This window comes from Phoca vitulina, unplaced genomic scaffold (assembly GCF_004348235.1).
Source record: "Phoca vitulina isolate PV1807 unplaced genomic scaffold, GSC_HSeal_1.0 scaffold69, whole genome shotgun sequence".
NCBI lineage: Eukaryota > Metazoa > Chordata > Mammalia > Carnivora > Phocidae > Phoca > Phoca vitulina.
The window spans coordinates 4816981-4838067 of NW_022589772.1; the positions used below are offsets into that span (position 1 = coordinate 4816981).

At 45.4% G+C, this 21087-nt stretch overlaps 1 protein-coding gene across 11 annotated transcripts in view; it reads right to left on the minus strand.

The window, feature by feature from the left end:
- The window catches only part of TMEM164 (transmembrane protein 164), a 169603-nt gene that overhangs the window by 56982 nt on the left and 91534 nt on the right, over window positions 1–21087 (minus strand). For 10 of the 11 annotated variants that reach the window (XM_032392712.1, XM_032392711.1, XM_032392709.1 and 7 more), the window contains one exon: window positions 19687–19753. The exons of the other annotated variant lie outside the window; for it this stretch is intronic. In XM_032392712.1, coding sequence (XP_032248603.1) covers window positions 19687–19753 — 67 coding nt within the window. The remainder of the gene's footprint in view (window positions 1–19686; window positions 19754–21087) is intronic. 11 annotated transcript variants of the gene reach the window in all.

A 21087-nucleotide genomic window follows, 5' to 3' on the forward strand; every position in this document is an offset into this window, starting at 1 on the left:
TACGCAGCCTGAAGGCCTTACCCTACTGAGTTACCGTGAAACAGGCACTAGGCATTAAAGAGGACCCAGGGGGCCCTGAAGTCACTAAATCCACACTTAACTCCTTCTTCAGACTGAGCCAAAGCCGGAATTTCATGTGGAAAAAGGAGAGAAGCTTTCAGTACACAAGAAGGTACTTTGGGACCTGCAAGTCCAGCCCTGAACACATTACTTGACTTTTTACTCAAGGAGGTAAAGTAAATATTTGTGCAGCTCTCTCCAGAGAACTCCAAGGAAAGGCTAAGGAGAGAGATTGTTCAAAAGGCCTGCAGAGGAGCCAGGGTGGCCGCAAGTCAAAAGACAACCAGCTGTGTGTGGAGGCCAAACTGTGCCTGCAGAATGCCTTACCCAGGGCTGGGCCTTCTTGGCTTCGGTGGTGTGACAAGGGGCTCCACGAGGGCCTTCTGTACCCCTGACAGGACCAAGGCATCATCTCCCCTGACTTGGGTTACAGATTCCACCCAGAATATGTAAGCCACGTAGAGCGGGAGGTACGTGAGGACAGGCGCTAACTTCCGGTCCCTCATCGGCCCAGGTAGCCTGTGGTTCCATCTGTCTATATTTTAGTGCCTTCAAAGGACTTGAGCATAAGACGGCTTGAAATAAGACCAACCCCACATTAGCACGAGAGCAGAGAAGAGGACAAAGGCATCTGAGACTTGGTTCTCAGCCCAGTCAAAACTGCTCAAGGGCACTCAGCACCCAGCCCACCACCCCCCGCCAACTGAGCAGGGAGTGTGCTTAGTATTCTACTCTTTGGGGGCCCTTGCTTGAAGGTAGCCAGTGGGCCAGACAGCCATTTGGAAGACAGGCCTCTCTGCCCTGCTGTCTCTCACATCTCCCCCTGACCAGGCTTGTCACCTCTGCTACAAGCATGAGCCAGGTTCATGAATCTCTAAATCAAAGAAAGGTGAATGTCACAGGTCCCCTGGAGGCCACCAGAGATGGTACTTGACCACCTCCTGACATGAGTAGACTCTGCTCACTTCTCTCCCTACTTCTGGTCTTCTCTTCTGTTTCTCTAGCTCTTTCCAGGCTCCACGCCTGCTAGGTTTTCTACTAGCACTGAAGGATAATAAACTTTGACTCGCAGCAGCTCCTGGCTAATCCAACACACAGAGAACACGCAGATTCTTTATTTTCATCAGATTTGTAGACGAAGAATCTTCGTTGGACCTGGATGAGGCCCAGCATTCTATACTTTAATAAAGCTCCCTAAGGTAATCTGGATTACCTATCCAGAGCGTTTAACCTATCCTTGGAGAAATACTAGTAGGCCAGGCTCCAAAAGTCTAAGTGGTAGGTGGGAAACTCAGAATAGTTTCTCATAGAAATGACTGGTAATTCCCTGGATAACATACTGATAGGGATAGAGATATGACTAATGTTCAAAACAACAATAAAGATAACGAGAACAATAATCGTAATTAATAATTAATGGTACGTAGTACTTCTCTGCCAGGCATTGTCCTAAGTACTTGATATGTATTAACAAATACTTATAACAACTATATCAGATCATTGTTATAATCCCCCCTTTTCAGAAGAGGTCACTGAAGCATAGAGATGAAGCGACTGCCCCAAGGTTAGTTACAGAGCCGGGATATAAGGCAGGCAGTCTTAACTCCAGAGTTCACGTTCTTAACCTCTGACCTACCTTACCTTGATGTGTGCTGAGGCCCCTTATAGTATAGAGGCAGCCCTTGACTTTGAAACTTGACTTACAAATGACTCACGTCCATGATGGTTTGATCCCCTGCTATTGAAATGTCCTGTCTTCCACCCCCACCATGTGAGCCCAGACCTGGAAGATTCTAATTATACTGCCATGGGGACTAATCAACACTGGAATCTACCTTCATGATCCCCCAGACACCGACCCATTCATTCATTCATTCAATCAACAAATATTTATTGAGCACCTGCTATGTATCAACTATTACGAACAAGATATGAATTTTATGGTCTTACACCCAATTCACACTCTAAATGCTGATTTCTAGTATTCTGAAGTACTCATGAATCCAAAGATGGTTGAAATCTGTATTCCAAGGGCTTATGTTGGCCACATGAAGGGTTAAATGGGCTTCCTGATACCTCACAGAACTTGGCACAATACCAAACAGACAGATTAGTAGGTATTTATCAACTTATTCAGAGATATGGCAGGAGAACACCGAGAACAGACAGATGGCCAAACCCATGAAGAGAATTAGAACGTCCTCCTGACTGCTCCCAACAATAAGGACACTACCGCGGAAGGCTGGAAAACAAGACCCAGACTTCTATTCCTGGCAATACTCAATGGAAGATAGAATATAGCCATAAGCGCCCCTTGGGCACTCGGGTCATAGACAGGGTCCCTGGAGATCTCTCTCTAGGGGAGCCTGTTGTCACAGGATATGTCACAGGATACAGCGTTGTGCTGTGGTTAATTCTACTTACTGACACTGATTGATGCGAATGAGGTCTATCAGGGGAACAGACCAGAAAAGGTGGAGCTCCCCCAATCCTGGCTGGAGAGTAGGGATCTCAGATCTCCCACCACCCTTCTCTCACAGTTCCTTTCCAAATTCAAACGTATCTGGAATGACAATTCTTGCCTAACGGCCTACTCGGTTCAAGAAAAAAAAGAATCTTCTCTTGGTTCCCACCTTTGGCACTAGGAGTTGGGCCTTGAGGGACACTTAAACACCCTTCCAGGATCAAGTTCGAGGTGATATTTTCTCAGGACAGCTCTGGCCACGCATGTGCCATCAGCACCCCCTGGCCCTTGTTCCACGGGAAAGCGGCCATCACTCCTCCCCAGACAGGGCCCATTCCCTCTGGCCCAAGTTGCAACTGACCTCTGGCCTAGTTTGGAAACTGAGAAATAACAGTTGCATGCAGTGAATGTAGCATGAGGCCCAAATGGAAGTGGCCCGATTCTTTCGAAACCATCTAGACCAATGACAAACCGGCCTCTTCATAATCAGTCACATCTTGAACACCGACCCCCCATATAGAACCTCGTGTCCTCCCAGCCCTCCAACACATACACAGATTCCCCAAAGCCCCCTCCATGAATTCCTGTTCCCACTGTTTGTGTCTCAGTGTGGGCCTCGGGAACATGATGGGGGAGAACGGTAGTTAATGTCTACTGGGAAGAGAATTCTGGAAAGCAGAAAGCCATAGATAGGCCTCTTTCCAAGCCAAAGCAAAGCCCAAGCTCAGCAGAAGATGTCCAGATGGCTCCCCGAGCCAACAGTCTGTCACCGTCACAGGGCAGGAGCTGCTGGGAGCCCACAGTTGAAAGTTCCTTGTGTTTGGAAACTCACTGTCCTTGGTAGAGGGGAGAGGTGTGCTCCGGATCAGCAAGAAGAAGCGAAGCAGGACTCCCCCGACCCTTCTGTCAGCCCGCACTCTGCCCCTACGGAACGGACCCCAGGGGACAGCCTATGAGTCAGGTGAGAAGCAGGGAGTAACCAGGCAGCTTCTGAAAGATTCCTTCTCTTCCCTTCCTTTCCATTTGCCCACCAAGGAGCCATTTTAAGTTGCTGTCATCTCAGAATAACACGATCCTGGTCTATACAGACATGTTTCGCTTCTCTAGAGCCCACTCGCCCCCCTGCCACCCACAACCTATTTTAGGCCAACATAATTTACAATTCCCAGAAATGTCTGAGAAGCGGCGTACGCACTTCTGGTGCCAAAGCCTGGCCGGTTTTACAGATTTTCATTTAGCAGGTGTCTGTTGCTAAATCAGTAGCAGCTGCTAATTGCTTTTCCTCCCTCGAACCTTCAGACAGAATGAAACATCTGGTGTTCTCTCACTTCGGGTTAAAATCAGATACCTTATCACTCCTCCTTTGGGTTCCATTTTTATTAAAACGCTTTCAGCTGATGCCTGGAACAGGCCCCACAGAGCAATGCCGCCTCAGAAGACGGGGGTGGGGTGGGTGATAATTCAAAGGACAACACCACCACAGGACACACCTGCCTTGTGCCCCAGACCTCATGCCCAGCTGCAGGGTGGCTGGCCAGTCCCCACAAGGTGGAGCTTTAAGCCTATGACCGCCAAAGGAACCAGGGCCTCAGGATGGGGCCAGTCACCAGAAAGCGATGGGGGGGGGGGGGATGTTCAGCCATGCCCACTGACCTCTGGGAAAGGGTGGCTACGCATCGGGCTCTGTAATAAAAACTCTTGAACAACAAGAGTTGATGAGCTTCCCAGCTGGTGAATACGTTCACATGCCAGGTGAATGGCACACCTGCTTCGGACCCTTCTGAACTCTACCCTATATACCTCTTCATCTGGCTGCCCTTCAAAGATCCTTTCTAATAAACTGATAAACATCAGTCAATGTTTCTGACTTCCGTGAGCCGCTCTATCAAGTTCATCGAACCTGGGGGGGGGGGGGTCATGGGAACCTCCAATTTACAGCCAGTCAGTTGGAAGCACAGGTGACAAGCTGGACTTGTGATTGGCATCAGAAATGGGGAGCAGTCTCACAGGACTGAGCCCTTAACCTGTGCGATCTGATACTACCTCCAGGCAGTGTCAGAATGAGTTAAATGGTAGGATACCCAGCTGGTGCCCACAGCTGTCCACCCAGCTGTCCCCCCTCCCCCCACACACACACTGAGCATCCCATTCAGTACTTCTGCAACAGGGGAGGCAGAAAGAGCACTGGTCCGGGAGTCAGGAGACCTGAGTTCCGGTCATAAAGCTGTCGCTCACTGGCCATACGATTTCTGGGCTCTATCATCTGCAATATGACGTAGTTAGATTACTTGAGTTTCTCAGGGCCTCCCAAGCTTGAAAGTGCTAGGATCCAGTTGATTTTTTGAAGCAAATATTTGAGTTGTACCTTGACTCCTAAAAAATTTCCTCTCTGTTCCTCAGGATGTTTTGGAATATTGAAACTGTTGCCCAACATAGCCATCCTTCCCAGCTTTGGGACACAAGCAAATCTGACCCTTTGGGGAGACATCTGTGCCTTGATCTGAGTTGCCATCAACCCCTTAAATTAGTTCAACAAACCATGAAGCCAGCTAACTACACACTGGCCATTACCGAGACCTTCGTTCTCCCTAGCTTGTCTAGCTTAGTTCTTGGGAAAATGACTTACCAACATCCAGATTATACTCTGGCTTCCCCTAATTAACATTGGAATAATCCTATCAAAACAAAACGCAGTAAGTTTCACAATAATGTATTTTGGGGAGCCTGCGCTGGCTCCTGGTCCTGTTCCATGTGGTCAGAGACCAACTGCCTCATACAATGTTCCTCAATTTGGCTGGAGGCTCTTCCAAACGGGTATCTCTTAGATCTAGAACTCCCAGTATTTAACCTTTGCTCCTTTCAAAAATCAAAATGGCGATTTCGACTTTACTTTCCTCACCTATTTATGCTCTATGAATTATAAAATTCACCTGCAGTGGATTTTAGGATTTCAGGTCCTAATTTTCTACTTTCTTTTTTGTTGAGGTATAACTTCCATACTGTAAAGTGCAAAATACCTCAATTTTTGCCAAGCCCTATAGTTCAGGCCTCAGTTGTAACAGCTGGGTCCCTGATCATTTTTACCATATATGCCCCACCCACCCCTGCTGGAAGATAGGTCTCCTTAAAGGACAGAACAGTAGCAGAACGAGAGCCGAGTAGGACTGAGCTGCCTTTGCCCCTTTGTACACTATATCGATCACTTGCTTCCTCTCAATCTTGCTTCCCAGGCCTTCTGAAAATTTCCCGTGTACACCAATCCCCAGGAGATCTTGCTAAAACATAGACTATAGGTCTAGGATGGGTCCCAAGACTGAATTTCTAGTAAGTTCCCAGGGGAGGCCAATTCTGCCGCCGGTGGACCACACTTTGAGTGTCAAGGACTTGGGATACCATATGGAAGGTGGGGTGGTGTAGTGGAAAGAGAATGGGCTTTGGAAACAGAAACATGGGTTCTAACTTGCAAGCTGGCCACTCACTAGCTCAGTGCCTTTAGGTGCATTGCTTAATCTCTTTGTTTCTGTTAGGGGAACAAATTTTGCCACCCCAAGATATGCCTCTTTGGCAAACTGGTTATTCTAAGCCGGTTATTTTGAAGAAACCTGCAGACACAAAAGCAACTCTGAAAATGGAGTAAGTTACACTTTGTAAGAGACATTTACATTTGTTATGGCGGTCTGAACTGACTAATATATCTACCCTAAGCATATGAGCTATTCCATAACCAGCTACTATTCCATAAGCTACTATATGCCAGCACTGAAGTATCCTTTTATTTGCCTTTAATTCTCTCAGGGCAATGCAGTATCACTGTAATTTAAGAGAAACTCTATTAGCTTTATCTGTTCTTTCAAATATGCTTAAGCTTCCATATTTTAATTTGAATGTAGATGACTCTGAGCCCCTGAAGTACTGCAATGCCTCCCCTGGGACTAAGTGACATTTTCTCACCCAAAGCAATTCCAAACTTTGAATGACTAAGTAACTCCACAATAAGCAATATCCTACCACCCACAGTTCTCCAATAGTAAACATTTATTAAAGGTCACTGAGGAAACCTCATCAACCTGATAAGGGCATCTGTGAAAAACCCACAGCTAAAATCATACTCGATGATGAAAGACTGATGCTTTCCCCCTAAGATGAGAAAAGACAAGGATGTCCACTCTTGCCACTTCTATTCAACACTGTACTAGGGGCGCCTGTGTGGCTCAGTCGTTAAGTGTCTGCCTTTGGCTCAGGTCATGATCCCAGGGTCCTGGGATTGAGCCCCGCATCGAGCCCCGCATCGGGCTCCCTGCTCCACGGGAAGCTGGCTTCTCCCTCTCCCACTCCCCCTGCTTGTGTTCCCTCTCTCATTGTGCCTCTCTCTGTCAAAGAAATACATAAAATCTTTTGAAAACAAAAACAAAACAAAAAACAAACACTGTACTAAAGGTTCCAGCCAGGGCAACTGGGCAAGAAGAACAAATACAAGGCATCCAGATGGGAAAGGAGTAGTAAAACTATCTCTATTTGCAGATGACATGATCTTATCTATTAAAAAAAAAACCAAAACTTGAAAAATCCACACACAGACAAAAATATTAGCAGTAATAAATGAGTTCCAAAAGGTTGCAGGATACAAGATCAATTCAGAAAAGATGAACTGTATTTCTAGAGTAGCAAAGAGCAATCTGAAAATGAAATTAACAATTTCATTTGCAATACCATTAAAAAGAATAAAACACAGGGGCGCCTGGGTGGCTCACGCGATTCAGCATCTGCCTTGGGCTCAGGTCATGATCTTAGGGCCCTGGGATGGAGCCCCGTGTCAGGCTCCCTACTCAGCAGGGAACCTACTTCTCCCTCTCCCTCTGCCCTGCTCATGCTCTCTCTTGTTCTCTCTCTCCCAAATAAATAAAATCTTTTTTTAAAAAAGAGGAAGAAAATACATAAGAATAGACATAACAAAAGAAGGGTAAAACCTATACTCTAGAAACTACAAAACATCATCGAAGACCGAAATACATAGATAGAACACATTCTGTGTTCACAGACTGGAGGGCTTAATATTGTTAAGAGAGCAATATTCTTCAAACTGATCTACATTCAATGCTACCCCTCTGACTGCTTTGCAGAAATTGACAAAATGATCCTGAAATTCATATGGAAATGCAGGGCACCAGAATGGCCAAAATAATCTTGAAAAAGACGAACAAATCTGGAGGACTCACACTTTCCAGTTTCAAAGCTTTCTACAAAGCTACAATAATCAAGACAGTGTGGTGCTGGCATAAGGAGAGACATAACATCAATGGGATAGAATTGATGGCCCAGAAATAAACCCTTACTTTTATTTTTGAATGAGTTTTGACAAGGGTTCCAAGACATTTCAACAAATGGTGCCAGGACAACTAGATATCCATATGTGAAAGAATGAATTTGGACCCCTTCCTCACACTACATATAAAAATTAACTTGAAATGGATCATAGACCTAAATGTAAGAGCTAATGCCATGAAACTCTGATGAGAAAACAGTCATAAAACTTCATGGCTGTGGACTAGGCAATAGTTTCTTAGGATACCAAAATCGCAAGCAGCCAAGGAAAAATTAGAGATTTGACTTCATCAGAGTTTAAAGATTCTGTGCTTCGAAGGATTACCATAAATAAAATGCAAAGACAACCCACAGAATGGAAGAATATATTTCAAATCGCATATCTGATAAGAGTCTAGTATCCAAAATATATAAAAACTGTCAAAACAATAAAAAACAAATAACCCAACAAAAAAAGGGAAAGAATTTGAAGAGACATTTCCTGAGAGAAGACATACAAGTGGCCAATAAGTACATGATAAGGTGTTCAACATCATTCATCATCAGGGAAATGCAAATCAAATCTACAGTGACACATCACTTCACACCCACTAGGATGGTTATAATAAAAAAGGTCCAACAATACAAAGTGTTGGTGAGAATGCAGAGAAACTGGAACCCTCGTACACTGCTGGTAGGAATTTAAAACTGTATAGCCACTTTGGAGAACAATCTGGCAGCTCCTCAAAAGGTTAAAAAACAGAGTTACCATATAATCCAGCAATTCCACTTCTAGATATCTACCCAAAAGTTAACATTCAAACAGATACTTTTACAAGAATGTTCACTGTGGCATTATTCACAATGGCCAAAAGATGGAAACAACCTAAATGGCCATCAGTGGATAAATGAATAAACAAAATGTGGTATATCATACAAAGGAATATTATTCACCCATAAAAAAAGAATAAAGTACTGATACATGCAACAACAACAATGGATGAACTTGAAACTTTATGTTGAACGAAAGAAGTCATTCAGAAAAGGCCACATATTATATGATTTCAATTAAATGAAATGTCCAGAATAGGCAAATCCACAGACAGAAAGTTGATTAACAGTGGCAAGATCCTGGAGAGGGGAGAATAGAGAGACACCACGAATGGGTACTGGGGGCCCAGGGCAGCTGCCCCAAGATATGCCACGGTGGCATGATTATTTTAAGTTAAAGTTACTTAAGAAACAGCCAGTGCAAGAAAACACTGATGTTCCGCCTTTTGTCTCCAGAAAGCAGAAAATACAGTTTCCATGTGAAAGCTACCTTCCCGGCACCAGAAAGTAGAGAGACTTCCTTATCAGCAAAGGCAATGAATCCAGGGCCAAAGAAGCCTATATAAACACATCTTATTACTTTTAGTAATTTACTACCCCAGCCCAAATTCTGTTTAGAATTCCTTACAAATTAAAGCTCTCAAACTTAAGTTTTCTTTGTCTTGTCAGTTCCTCTTAAATTTATTGTTTCTTTGTCTAAAAAGTATAAAAGCTGCCTCTTGGTCACTTCTTAGGTCCCATATTTATGGGACCTCTCTATGTACAAAGGAATTTTTTTCTCCCGTTAATCGTCCTGTGTCAATTTAATTCTTAGACCAGCCAGAAGAATATTGAAGGGTAGAGGAAAATGTTTCCTTATTAACAGGTATACAATGCTGCTTTTGGGGATGATGACAATGTTCTAAAATTAAATATAGTGGTGATGATTGCACAACTCTGAGGATACACTAAAAACATTGAATTGTACATTTTAAAAGGATAGATTTATGGTATGTGAATTACATCCTCAGTAAACCCCCCTAAAAAAAGTGACTGAAGGGAGAGCTAACAAGGCAAGTACTCATTTGTGTAGTGCTTTTAACTTTCCAAAGCTCTTTGCTATCTCTTTGTTATCTTTTGTTATCGGTTATCTCTTCTTTATAACTTATCTGTGAGGTAGAGAGAGCAGATATTACTAATCCCATTTGACAAATGAGGAAATGGGAAGCTCGATGAAGTGACATTACCTCGTTCAAAGCGCCAAGTGCCACTCAGCAGCAGGTTGGGACTGGAACAGGATGCACAGCAGAGCTGCACATCGGAATTACCTGGGGTGCTTTTTGAAAATGGGTGTGTTTTTAAATTGGCTCTGGTGTTTCTAACTATGCAGCCGGGGTTAAGAACAACTGGTCCACAGGAGCACCTGGGTGGCTCAGTCGCTTAAGTGTCTGCCTTCGACTCAGGTCATGATCCCGGGGTCCTGGGATTGAGCCCCGCATCAGGCTCCCTGCTCAGCAGGGGGTCTGCTTCTCCCTCTTCCTCTACCCCTCCCCCCAACTTGTGGCCTCGCTCACTCTCCCTCTCAAATAAATAAAATTTAAAAACATAAGAACAACTGGTCCACAGACTGGAGAGAGTGATATCACCCACCAGATAAGGCTTTTATTGCATAAAGATATACTGCTTGGGGTTAATGGCTCAAGGTTGGATGAAAAGCATCGGTTACAACTGCTGGAGGCTGGCCCTTCTAATCTCATTTTAAGAAAATGAAACAAAGGCAGAGAACCAACAAGCTCTGGAGGCAAAAAGGCTACTGCCTGGTATTCTCGCTCACTGCTGCCCCTCCCTCCATGGGCTGAAGGGCTTGGGCCTCACCCGCAAACCCAAAGGTCCGGACATTTTCTTCAAATGAGAAGAAAAACCAGGAGGGGGCCTAATTCACCTGTCAGAATGGAGGAGAGCGAGCTGGCCAGTTCTCAAAGCAAACAGGCTGTCTTTGAAACAAATGCAACAAACAAAGGTGCTGTTAGTGTGGAAAAGGAAGCCTGCCAGGGAATTTTAATCTTGCTCAGCATGGCTAATTCAGAAACAAAGCCCCCTTTACTTCACCATCACCCAACAGCTTAAGGGGCGGGGGGCAAAGTACTATGGAGGAACATCACAAAAAGCACATGCCCATAGGAACGCCCCTCGATTTCTAAGATAATACTGGAAACAGCAGTAACAGCAACAGCATTTGACGCTATGTGCCAGGCACTCCTCGAAGTGCTTACCACACATTATCTCCATTCACCTGGGCACCATTTTATAGATAAGAAAATGAGTTCACAGAAGTGAGTGAACTCTTGCAAAGCCACACGGCTAAAGGCAGAGGAGCCTGCCACAAAACCCCAGACGGGGTGGCTCCAGGGTCGGCACTTGTAACCCCTACACCAGACTAGGGGCGCCTAACTCTTAACATCCACGCAGAGACAGAAGACTTTGAAAATACGCAGCAAACGATGTTTAACAGTTGTTACTGCTCAATGATGTGCTTTATTCTGGTGTTTCTCTGTATTCTCTATTTTTTTCATTATGAACGGGTATTACTTTTGTAAATAAAACATTTATACATTTGTAAAGACAAAGGCACAAAAATCTCATGCTTTTTGTTGTTGTTGTTTTTTAAATGTATTGAAAAGGGGCGCCTGGGTGGCTCAGTCGGTTAGGCGTCTGTCTTTGGCTCAGGTCATGATCTCAAGGTCCTGGGATTGAACCCCGTGTCTGGCTCCCTGCTCAGCGGAGAGTCTGCTTCTCTCTCTCTCTCTGCTCCTCCCCCTGCTCATTCTCTCACTCTTTCTCTCAAATAAGTAAATAAAATCTTAAAATAAAATGTATTGAAATATAACCACCTTTGCATTGGTGGTGATTTTTATTTTTCACTTATACTTTTCTGTATTTCACAAATTTTCACCCATAAACATGTCTTTTGTTGTAATCAGGAAAACATCATTATTTTACGTGGTTTAAAAAATAATTCACCTGGGAAAAATGTCATCTATCATCCCTCTGTCTTCACTCTCAAGATCTCAGGACATGTGTGAGAGGGATCCCTGGGATTTCCCTGAGCAAGACAGGTTTAGATTGCTGACTAATTCATTTATTCTATCTGTGGATACTTACCATATACTAGGTACAAGGTCTTACAGGGGATAGACACCACAAAAGACTCGATCCTTGCCCACAAAGACTAGTTATGATGTAGTGCTGGGAACCCAGAGGACTGGCTGAATATACAGTCCCACTGAACTACGCAGTGCTAAGCAGCCATTAAAAAAGAATGGGGGGACGCCTGGGTGGCTCAGTCGGTTGGGCGTCTGCCTTCGGCTCAGGTCATGATCCCAGGGTCCTGGGATCGAGTCCCGCATCGGGCTCCCTGCTCCGCGGGGAGCCTGCTTCTCCCTCTGCCTCTGTCTCTCTCTCTGTCTCTCATGAATAAATAAATAAAATCTTAAAAAAAAAAAAAGAATGGGTTACGTCCATTATCTGCAAAGATTACTGATTACCTACTGTTAGGTTAAAGGAAAATATACTGGAGCAATGTTTACAGTGTAATGCCTATTATGAGCAAAGGAAAAATGTAGAGATATACACAAGCCTTTATCACAACTTACCCCTGGGGGGGGGCAGGACTGAACATTGGTGGGTAAAATAATTAGCTTTCTCTTTATATTCCTACTGGTTTTTCAATGAGCATATCCTATTTTTATTTTAAAAAAATCCTAAAAGTATAATCAATCCCCCAAATCTCTAATGGGTATTGTATAAAATTTACCACAAAGAGTTGATTTGGCTCAATACTTGAAAATCAATTTAAGTAATTAGGAGAGAGGAGGAAGTCCATGAGCTTTGTATCAGAAGGACCAAAGCTCTCAGGCCAGGTCTGTCTCTGTGTCCCTATACAAGCTACTTAAAACTTGGGAGGGCTCCGGGCACCTGGGTGGCTCGGATGGTTGGGCGTCTGCCTTCGGCTTGGGTCGTGATCTCCGGGTCCTGGGATCGAGCCCCACATTGGGCTCCAGGCTGGCTCAGCGGGGAGACTGCTTCTCCCTCTCCCTCTGCCTCTCCCCCTGCTTGTGTGCTCTCTGTCTCTCTCTCTCAAGGGAATGAATAAAATCTTTAAAAGAAAAAAAAACTTCGGAGGGCTCAATCTATAAAACGGTTATGCCAATTCCACCTCACAGGATTTTTGTGAGGATCCCAGACTAATAACTAACAGCTAACACTGATTGAGCGCTTCCTGTTTGCCAGGTGCTGGGCTGCATGCTTTACCCATATTAATGACTTAATCCTCAGGATAGCTTTAAGAGGTAAGCACTACTATCACCTTCATTTTATAGATGGGAGAACTGTGGTCCACGGAAGTTAAGTAACTTGGCCAAGTTCCCTCCCTCTCCCTCTCTCGTTCCCTCTCTCTTTTTCACATGTGCGTGCACACACACACAGGAGTAGCACAGCCAGGATATGAACCTGCATCCATACCCTTGCTCCTGACATCCATATTCTTTTTTTTTTTTTAAGATTTTAAAATTTACTTATTTTTCAGAGAGAGCACACAAGCAGGTGGAGTGGCAGAAAGAGGGGGGAAAAGCAGGCTCCCCACTGAGCAAGGAGCCCGATGTAGGACTCGATCCCAGGACCCTGGGATCATGGCCTGAGCCGGAGGCAGATGCCTAACTGACTGAGCCACCCAGGCGCCCCGCCCCCAGACAGCCATATTCTTAATACAGTACGGTGAGATATTTGTGCAAGAGCTTTTCTGGTCGTGAAGTCACATCCACCTGTAACGAATTCTTTTTTTTTTTTTAAGATTTTATTTATTTGTCAGAGAGAGAGAGTGAGAGAGAGAGGCAGGCAGAGGGAGATGCAGGCTCCCTGCTGAGCAAGGAGCCCAATGCGGGACTCGTCCTGGGATCATGACCTGAGCCAAAGGCAGACGCTTAACTGAGCCACCCAGGCGTCCCCACCTGTAACGAATTCTTATCAGTAGAGGTGGGAAGGATAAGAAATGCACAGGAATCTAAACACGATGATAAAGGGTGAAAAGATGTAACAGAAGCAGGGTTGTGGATATCTTCTGATGGCCTTCAAATAAGTGACAATGTCTACACATACCACCAGAATTATGATTCTCCATCCTGCTCCTCAGAATCTCAGTGATGAGTGTGCGGTGATGAATGTGCGGGATCCTACCCCCGTGCCCCGGCCATGGCACTCCCTTAGTTGAACAGCTTTGCTTCAAAGGGACTATTGAAAAACACTATGACTGCAGGCATAGTCTAATCACCCTTCGAGGCTCAGCTGGAGCTTTATTTCTCTCTGAAGACTTTTTGGACCACTTAATCTACTGGTCTCTCCAGGAGACAGTGTATTAGAGTGCAGGGTGCATGAGTTTAGCTGTAGCATTTTAGAAACCATGTAACTCGGGCGCCTGGGTGGCTCAGTTGGTTAAGCGACTGCCTTCGGCTCAGGTCATGATCCTGGGGTCTGTTTCTCCCTCTGACCCTCCCCCCTCTCATGCTCTCTCTCTCTCTCTCATTCTCTCTCTCTCAAATAAATAAATAAAATCTTAAAAAAAAAAAGAAAAAGAAACCATGTGACGCTGAGCAAATCATTCAACCTCTCTAAACCCCAATTTCATCATAGGTAAAATGGGGTTCTTGTGCAAGTTAAATGATAACATATGTAAATTACCTGATACACAGTAGGCTCCTGATAAATGCTAACATTAATCCTCTTCCCATCTCAGTACTTGGAACGACTGCAATTTAGCAATTAAGCCTGAATTGCCTTGCGATATACATTTTTCATGATTCAATTCTAATGCTGCCATAATTTATGCCTTATCTTTCTAACTAAACTGCAAGTTCCTAGAGAGCCAGGAATACACCCTGGCTGTTTCTGCAGCACACAGCACAATATGTCATACCAAAGCATGCTCAATAAAAGTCTGGGTGGACTGTTTGATTGGGATAGATTCATGGAGGATGGAAGATTCTCCAAGATTAACCTTAAAATAAAGGTGGTGATTAGACATATTCTAGAATAGTCCCTAGCATTTGGTTTAGTTTGGTCCAGGAACACCAGACTCTTCTCCACATCCGAGGCACAATTTTGCCCACATCGATTCTCCAGAAAGCAAAGGCCTCTTCTGAAACCAAGCTTTTCATAATTTAAGTACTCTCAGGAAAGCAAAGGGATATTCTGTCCCTAGCTGAGGTCCAAAATCCAAACTATAAGTTTTTTAAATAGCTCAATTTGCCAGTCACAGAAATAACTTTTCTAGGTCAATTAGCACATTTCAATGTGCCAGTTAGCAAAGAGTAAGTTTCTCAAGCCTATTTGCCTTGGTGAAAGCAAAGTTTTCCAAGAGGCACACATGGGGACGAGGTGCACCTCGAGAACATTAAGATAACGACTGTGAAAGCTGGGGAGCCGCCCCAGTAATGAAAATATCATTACTAACCCCTTCCGCTCGGTCTCAGGGTTAGGGACATCCAAGAGAACCATCTAACAGTACAGGAGCCGAGCAAACGGGCAAGAATGGGAAAGGAGGGGGGAAAGAACTAACATGAGAGATCAACAGGGTTGCACAATAATGGGCAATTTTGATAATGAGATAATAATAAACACGAGGCTTTGGGCCTTGAAGAAGAAAGGAGCTTGATGAAAAGAATCATTACCATTCTTCTTCTTGTTATTCTCATAGAAGACAGATGGCTGCAACCGCAAATATAGGCCGGGCTAGAGTCTTCAGTCTGGGAAGGGGGCTGATATGGTGTTTTAAGTTTGTTTTCTGTCTCCACTCTCCCTTGCTCAGAACACTCTGCATTCAGAAGGAACTCTCATTGGCATTTGAGGAGAAAAGGTACAGGGCTGGGGATGCAGCTTATGCCCAGGGCCTCAGTCTTGAGGACCAGATCAACCTGGCAAGGTAAGAGATGGAACTGAAAATCTAATATGTAACCCAGGTTCCATGGGCAACCTACTTAGCTCCCACATCTTGGCTTTTACTTTCCAGAAGGTGTTTTGGCCTGGAAGAGATATATTTTGCTAAGTCACAGGCAATGGATAAGGAACCCAGCCTCACCACCAGCCCCAAAGCCAATGGCTATAACAAGGAGCTCATAAACTAGGCAGCATATTGATTCGTCAAGCCATGGGCTACTGTCAGCTTGGGTGAGGGATCTTAACATGGGCTCCATGGATGGGCTAGGGGTCAGTGGCGGCAGGGGGGGGGGGGAGACAGCAGGTGACAGTCTCCTGGAATTATCTGCAAAACTGTGTTTGTGCATTTATCTGGGAAGAGGCTCTACAGTCTTCTTCAGCTTCTCAAAGAAACCTATGACCCAACTCTTTTAGATGGACAGAAGCTAAGAAGCATCTCCAGCATCTGGATTCACCAGCTTTCAAACTCGCCCTGAACGCCAGTCATAGAATAGGAAAAGAGCTCTGAAGTCTGAGTCAGGAGAGCTGGATTTTAGGGGCACCCACCTTGGCTTCTAAGGACCCCATCTAGAAGATGAGATGAGATCAGACAAGCTTTTAGCTCCCTGCTAATCTAATAATCAATAGTTCCATGATGCATTTTCTCTCCTTCCCTCCAAGGAGCAAAAGAAAAATCGCCCTTAAGACACTTCATCTGAAGCCAGAAACAGACCTTCTCCATAATCCTGGCAGCAAAGACCATTTCCTTGTAATATGAGCCATTGGAATACATGTTCCTTCCTCCAAGGTATCAGCTGCTAGGATGGAGAGCCAGGAGAAACTGGGACCCGGGCATTCCCTAGCTGGTCTGCAAATCCCAGGGCCAGTAAGTCACAGGACAGAGCACAGCAAATGGAAATGCACTGATGACCCCAAATCCTTTAGCTGACAGTGGCAATTTCCTGAAACTCCCTCCTTCTCTGTCCTTGTACATGTGAGTGTACGTGTGACTGTGTTACTGACATACACACCAGCTCATTTTCTTTTCCTTGCTTCCATATTACTACTCAGAAAAACAACAAAAGAAGATTAAAAATATAAAGGGTCGAGAAGAAAGAGCACAGAGAAGTCAAAAGCTAAGTTCCAACCTAATTGGATCATCAGGCTTAAGATACAGTTGCCTGTCTTCCTGTGTCTTGTTTTTTTTTATATAAAAAGATTTTATTTATTTATTTGACAGAGAGAGACACAGCGAGACAGGGAACACAAGCAGGGGGAGTGGGAGAGGGAGAAGCAGGCTTCCCGCCGAGCAGGGAACCCGATGCGGGGCTCAATCCCACGACCCTGGGATCATGACCCAAGCCAAAGGCAGCTGCCCAACGACTGAGCCACCCAGGCACCCCTTCCTGTGTCTTGTTTTAAGTCAGTCTGAGCTCAACTAAGGGGTTGCAAAGCAAAAAGTCCTAATGCCAGAGGTAGCCCAGGAGGGGTCCCAACCATTTAAAATAACCAAGCCAAACCCAGTTGACAAGACACATGCAAATGGAGCCATCACCCTGAGCTTGTCTCAGCTTCATTTTAGAAAAAAGGGCACCAAGATTATTTACCAGACTGATTGGAATCACTCATTAAGCTCATCAAGGAAGTTTCAGTGTTAAGGAAAGTTTCTTGAACATTCCTGATGAGCTGGCTGGCTACAACTTGATATGTATTCAGAAAGTATTAGGTGTTATAGCAACTATAATAGCAAATCTGCCGTGAGAAAGGGGAAGAAGGGGAGAGGAAGAAAGAGAAGGAAAGAAGGGAGGGAGGGAGGGAGGGAGGGAGGGAGGGAGGGAGAGAGAGAGGGAAGGAGAGAGAAACATTGTTTTTTGTACAGAGTAGAAAGCTGTTAGGGGCTGAATTATGTCCCCACCAAAATTCATATGTTGAAGGCCTGATCTCAGAATGTGACTATATTTGGAAATACCTCCTTTAAAGAACTAAGTTAAAAGGAGGCCATTAGGTGGGCCCTAATCCAATCTGACCAGTGTCCTTACAAGAGGAAATGTGGACACACAGAGAGGCACTAGGGATGTGCATGCAGAGAGAAAAGACCATGTGAAAAGACATCAAGATGGCGGCCATCCGCAAGCCAAGGAGAGAGGCTTCAGAGAAAACCAACCCTGCCGGCACTTTGATCTTGGGGATAATTATCAGTGCCTTGCCTCAGAAGTTTATTGTGAGGATCAAATACATGAGCCCACATAGAGCACTTAGAACGGTACCGGGCGCACAGTAAATACTCCGGAAGTGTCAGCAGGCCTAGTGCAGAAATGCTGCTGTGGTGTATTTATTCATACGCTTATTCATACGCTTGTAGATAGACCGTCGGACCTCCTGGGAGGTGGGGGGAATGCCAGGGTGGGAGAGGGCAGGCAGTATTGTCCCGGTCACGAGAGGCCGGGCACACTTGGTTCAGGGGTTCTGCCGGGGCCTCAAATTCTGCCTTTCTAACAGGCAGCACCCGCGTGATGCTGGTCCTCAGACCTCACCTGGAGTCCCACACTTGGAGTAACTTGGAATTACGATCACCCAGGATGCTGATTCTCCAAGAGGGGTCCGAGGACCCCAGCAGTCAACATTACTTGGGGACTTATTACCAATGCTCATTTCCTGGTATCATCCCAGATCCTCTTAATCTGACCTTCTGGGGATGAGGTCCAGCAAGCCTCATTTCTTAGCCATTTCCTCGGGTGAACTGCTATGGACAGACATTAAGTCAGAGCCACTGCACAAAATCGGTGGTCCTCAACTGCAGCTCCACATTAGAAACACTTTTTAAAAACACTATGCCCACCTGGGCTGTGTCACAGATCAAGAGTTCAGACACTCCAAGGGAGGGGCCGGGGCGTCAGTCATTTTGGTTGGTTGGTTTTCCATTGTTGTTGTTCATCGTTTTTTGTTTTGTTTTGTTTTGTTTTTTTAAGTACCTCTAGGTGAGGCTGGAGCAAAATTTTAAGCCTGGGTTCAAAATCACTGCTTTAGATGAATGCATTTTCTTTTAATTTCTATTGATGTACAATAGGCACCGAGAAACATATAATGATCATAGGGGTATACATGAGTACTTGTGGGGAGGGTGTGACTAAATCCTTGGAGAGAGTGAAGTATTGCTGCACGTATAGGATCTAGAGGCTTCTCCATTCCTAACTCTGCCACTTGGACCTCGTGTGACTCCCTGAACGTCAGTGTCTTCCTCTGTCACGAGAGGCCATAATGCTTGCCCTTATCTACGTCACACAGCTGTCATGTGAAAAGACCTTGTAAACTATAAAATGCTATCCAAAGAGGAAGGATTATCATTTTGAGATTTAAACTATGATCTTGAATGCATGAGGCAAATTTAAGTCATGAAAATAGAAAGCAGTAGGAAGGATTTTACAGGTGATTTCTTTTCCTGTGCTTTCTAACATGGCCGGCTAATCCCTCCACAGTGCCACATGAGGGAGTCTGAGGACAGGGCCCTGCCACCTCAGCCCTATAGCTCCTTCTTCTGTCTATGCTCGTTTAACACCCAGCCCCCTGCTACAGTGGGATTCTACTGGCTAGCCACTGGGTATGGGGTGGCTCAGACCGCCCTATGGGTTTGGGTAAATGGGGGAAAGAAACTAATTCTTGCTCAATGGGACCCTTGGCACAGCAGACAGGCTTTGAGGCTCCCCATCAGATTATTCTGGGCCAATGAGGCTGAATCCAAACGAGAGCCCCTCAGAACACCTGGAAACCTCTAATAAATGGGGCTCCCTGCCCCCCCTTCTCTCCACCAAACCTCTCAAGAGCTCCTTTAGGCGTTTTTGGTCTCTCCTGGTTCTGGCCTGAACTCTTAATGCAGCCCCAGAGTTCCATCAGATACTCCCACCCTTACCCATCAAGCTCCCCTGCATCCAAGAAGGGCGATGTCAAACCGCAATATGAAATATGTACATATTTTAAAGCTCACATGGCTACGTGAGCGCAGGATGAGGGCAAGCGCTGGATACTGAAGGAGTGAGCAAATAACTGGTTTGTACGTTGGCAACACGTTCTTACAAGAGGCAACTTACCAGCCGGGTATTTACCACAGGAAACAGCAGAGCTAGAAGCGCTCCATTCAGCATGTGCATCTGGAGCCTGGAGGGGGAGAAAAGGAAAAAGAAAAAAAAAAAAAAAAAGATAAAGTCCAGGTCACACTCAGACTCTGTTGCACGGGCAGGCAAAAATGTGTCAAGTCATGCCCTGCCCTACGGGAGGCCACGTAAACAAGTGGCTCTCTGTGTAAAATGGCACTGGAGTTGGCGCGCACGCAGAGTCCATTTAAAGCGGCATATTCCGCACTAATGAAATGTTCTGACCGCTGCCTCAAAAATCCCCCAGATGCTCCCTGAACACACTTTGGCTATGCCACTTGATTACATAATGAGCTCCGTGCTCCCTAAACGTCCAGTCGGTCCCCATCAGCAGCGTCGGCCGCCACAGCTCAGGCGACAGTTGAAAAGAGGGGCTCCGCCAAGCGAGTGCCCTGTGATGAGAGCACTGGGGTACCTGTTTCGTGTGACATGGCTGTTTATTTACACACCCATGTCTGATCCTTTTGCCCAAAGAGCGGCCTAGGCGTGAAAAGGCGAGTCAAACCAGCCAGCCGACTGCAGTGTTTTGTCAACTGCGTTCCCCGACTTTCTTAGAAAAGTCTTCAGGGCTGCTGTAGGAGGTGCGGATGGCAGAGGTGGCAGCCTTCCAGGCTTGCTTTGATCGATTTTCCAGATTGGGTTTTGTGACTTAAAGGCAAAACAAAAAAGGAAAAGGGCGGGGGGAGGAAGGAGAAGAAGAAAACCACTGGTCTCCAGCATCGGGTAATAATCATTTCCTAACACCAGACTTGTTGAAGCATATGCTAGAAACCCTTTGTCAGTCAAGAACAACCAGGTCAGGAACCAACTCTGCCTGAGAGAGCGCTGAGGGTGGACTTCAGCAGCTTCTTTCATCATTCGAGGCAAATGGTCCTTTACAACTGAGGGAGAAGAAAAGAATGACACACGGACTTCCTCGTGAAGAAAAGCGGATTTGATGGGTCAGGTACAACCAGTGCTGAGTCGACTCTGTCTCCCCCTCTCTCTCTCTCTCTCTCTCATGCACACACTCACACACACTCACACAGCACCCCTGAGATACCAGGATTTTTCCCATGCTCGGAAGGGGAAAGCAGCCCATACTTTTTGTTTTTGTTTTTGTTTTTTTTTAAGATTTTATTTACTTATTTGAGAGAAAGAGAGAGGGAGAGAGAGTGTGCACGCACAAGCAGGGGGGAGGGGCAGAGGGAGAGGGAGAAGCAGACTCGCCACTGGAAGCCCAATGTGGAACTCGATCCCAGGACCCTGGGATCATGACCTGAAGCCAAGGCAGACACTTAACCGACCGAGCTACCCAGGCGCCCTTTGAAGGCCCTCAAGAACTCTAGGTATTCTCTC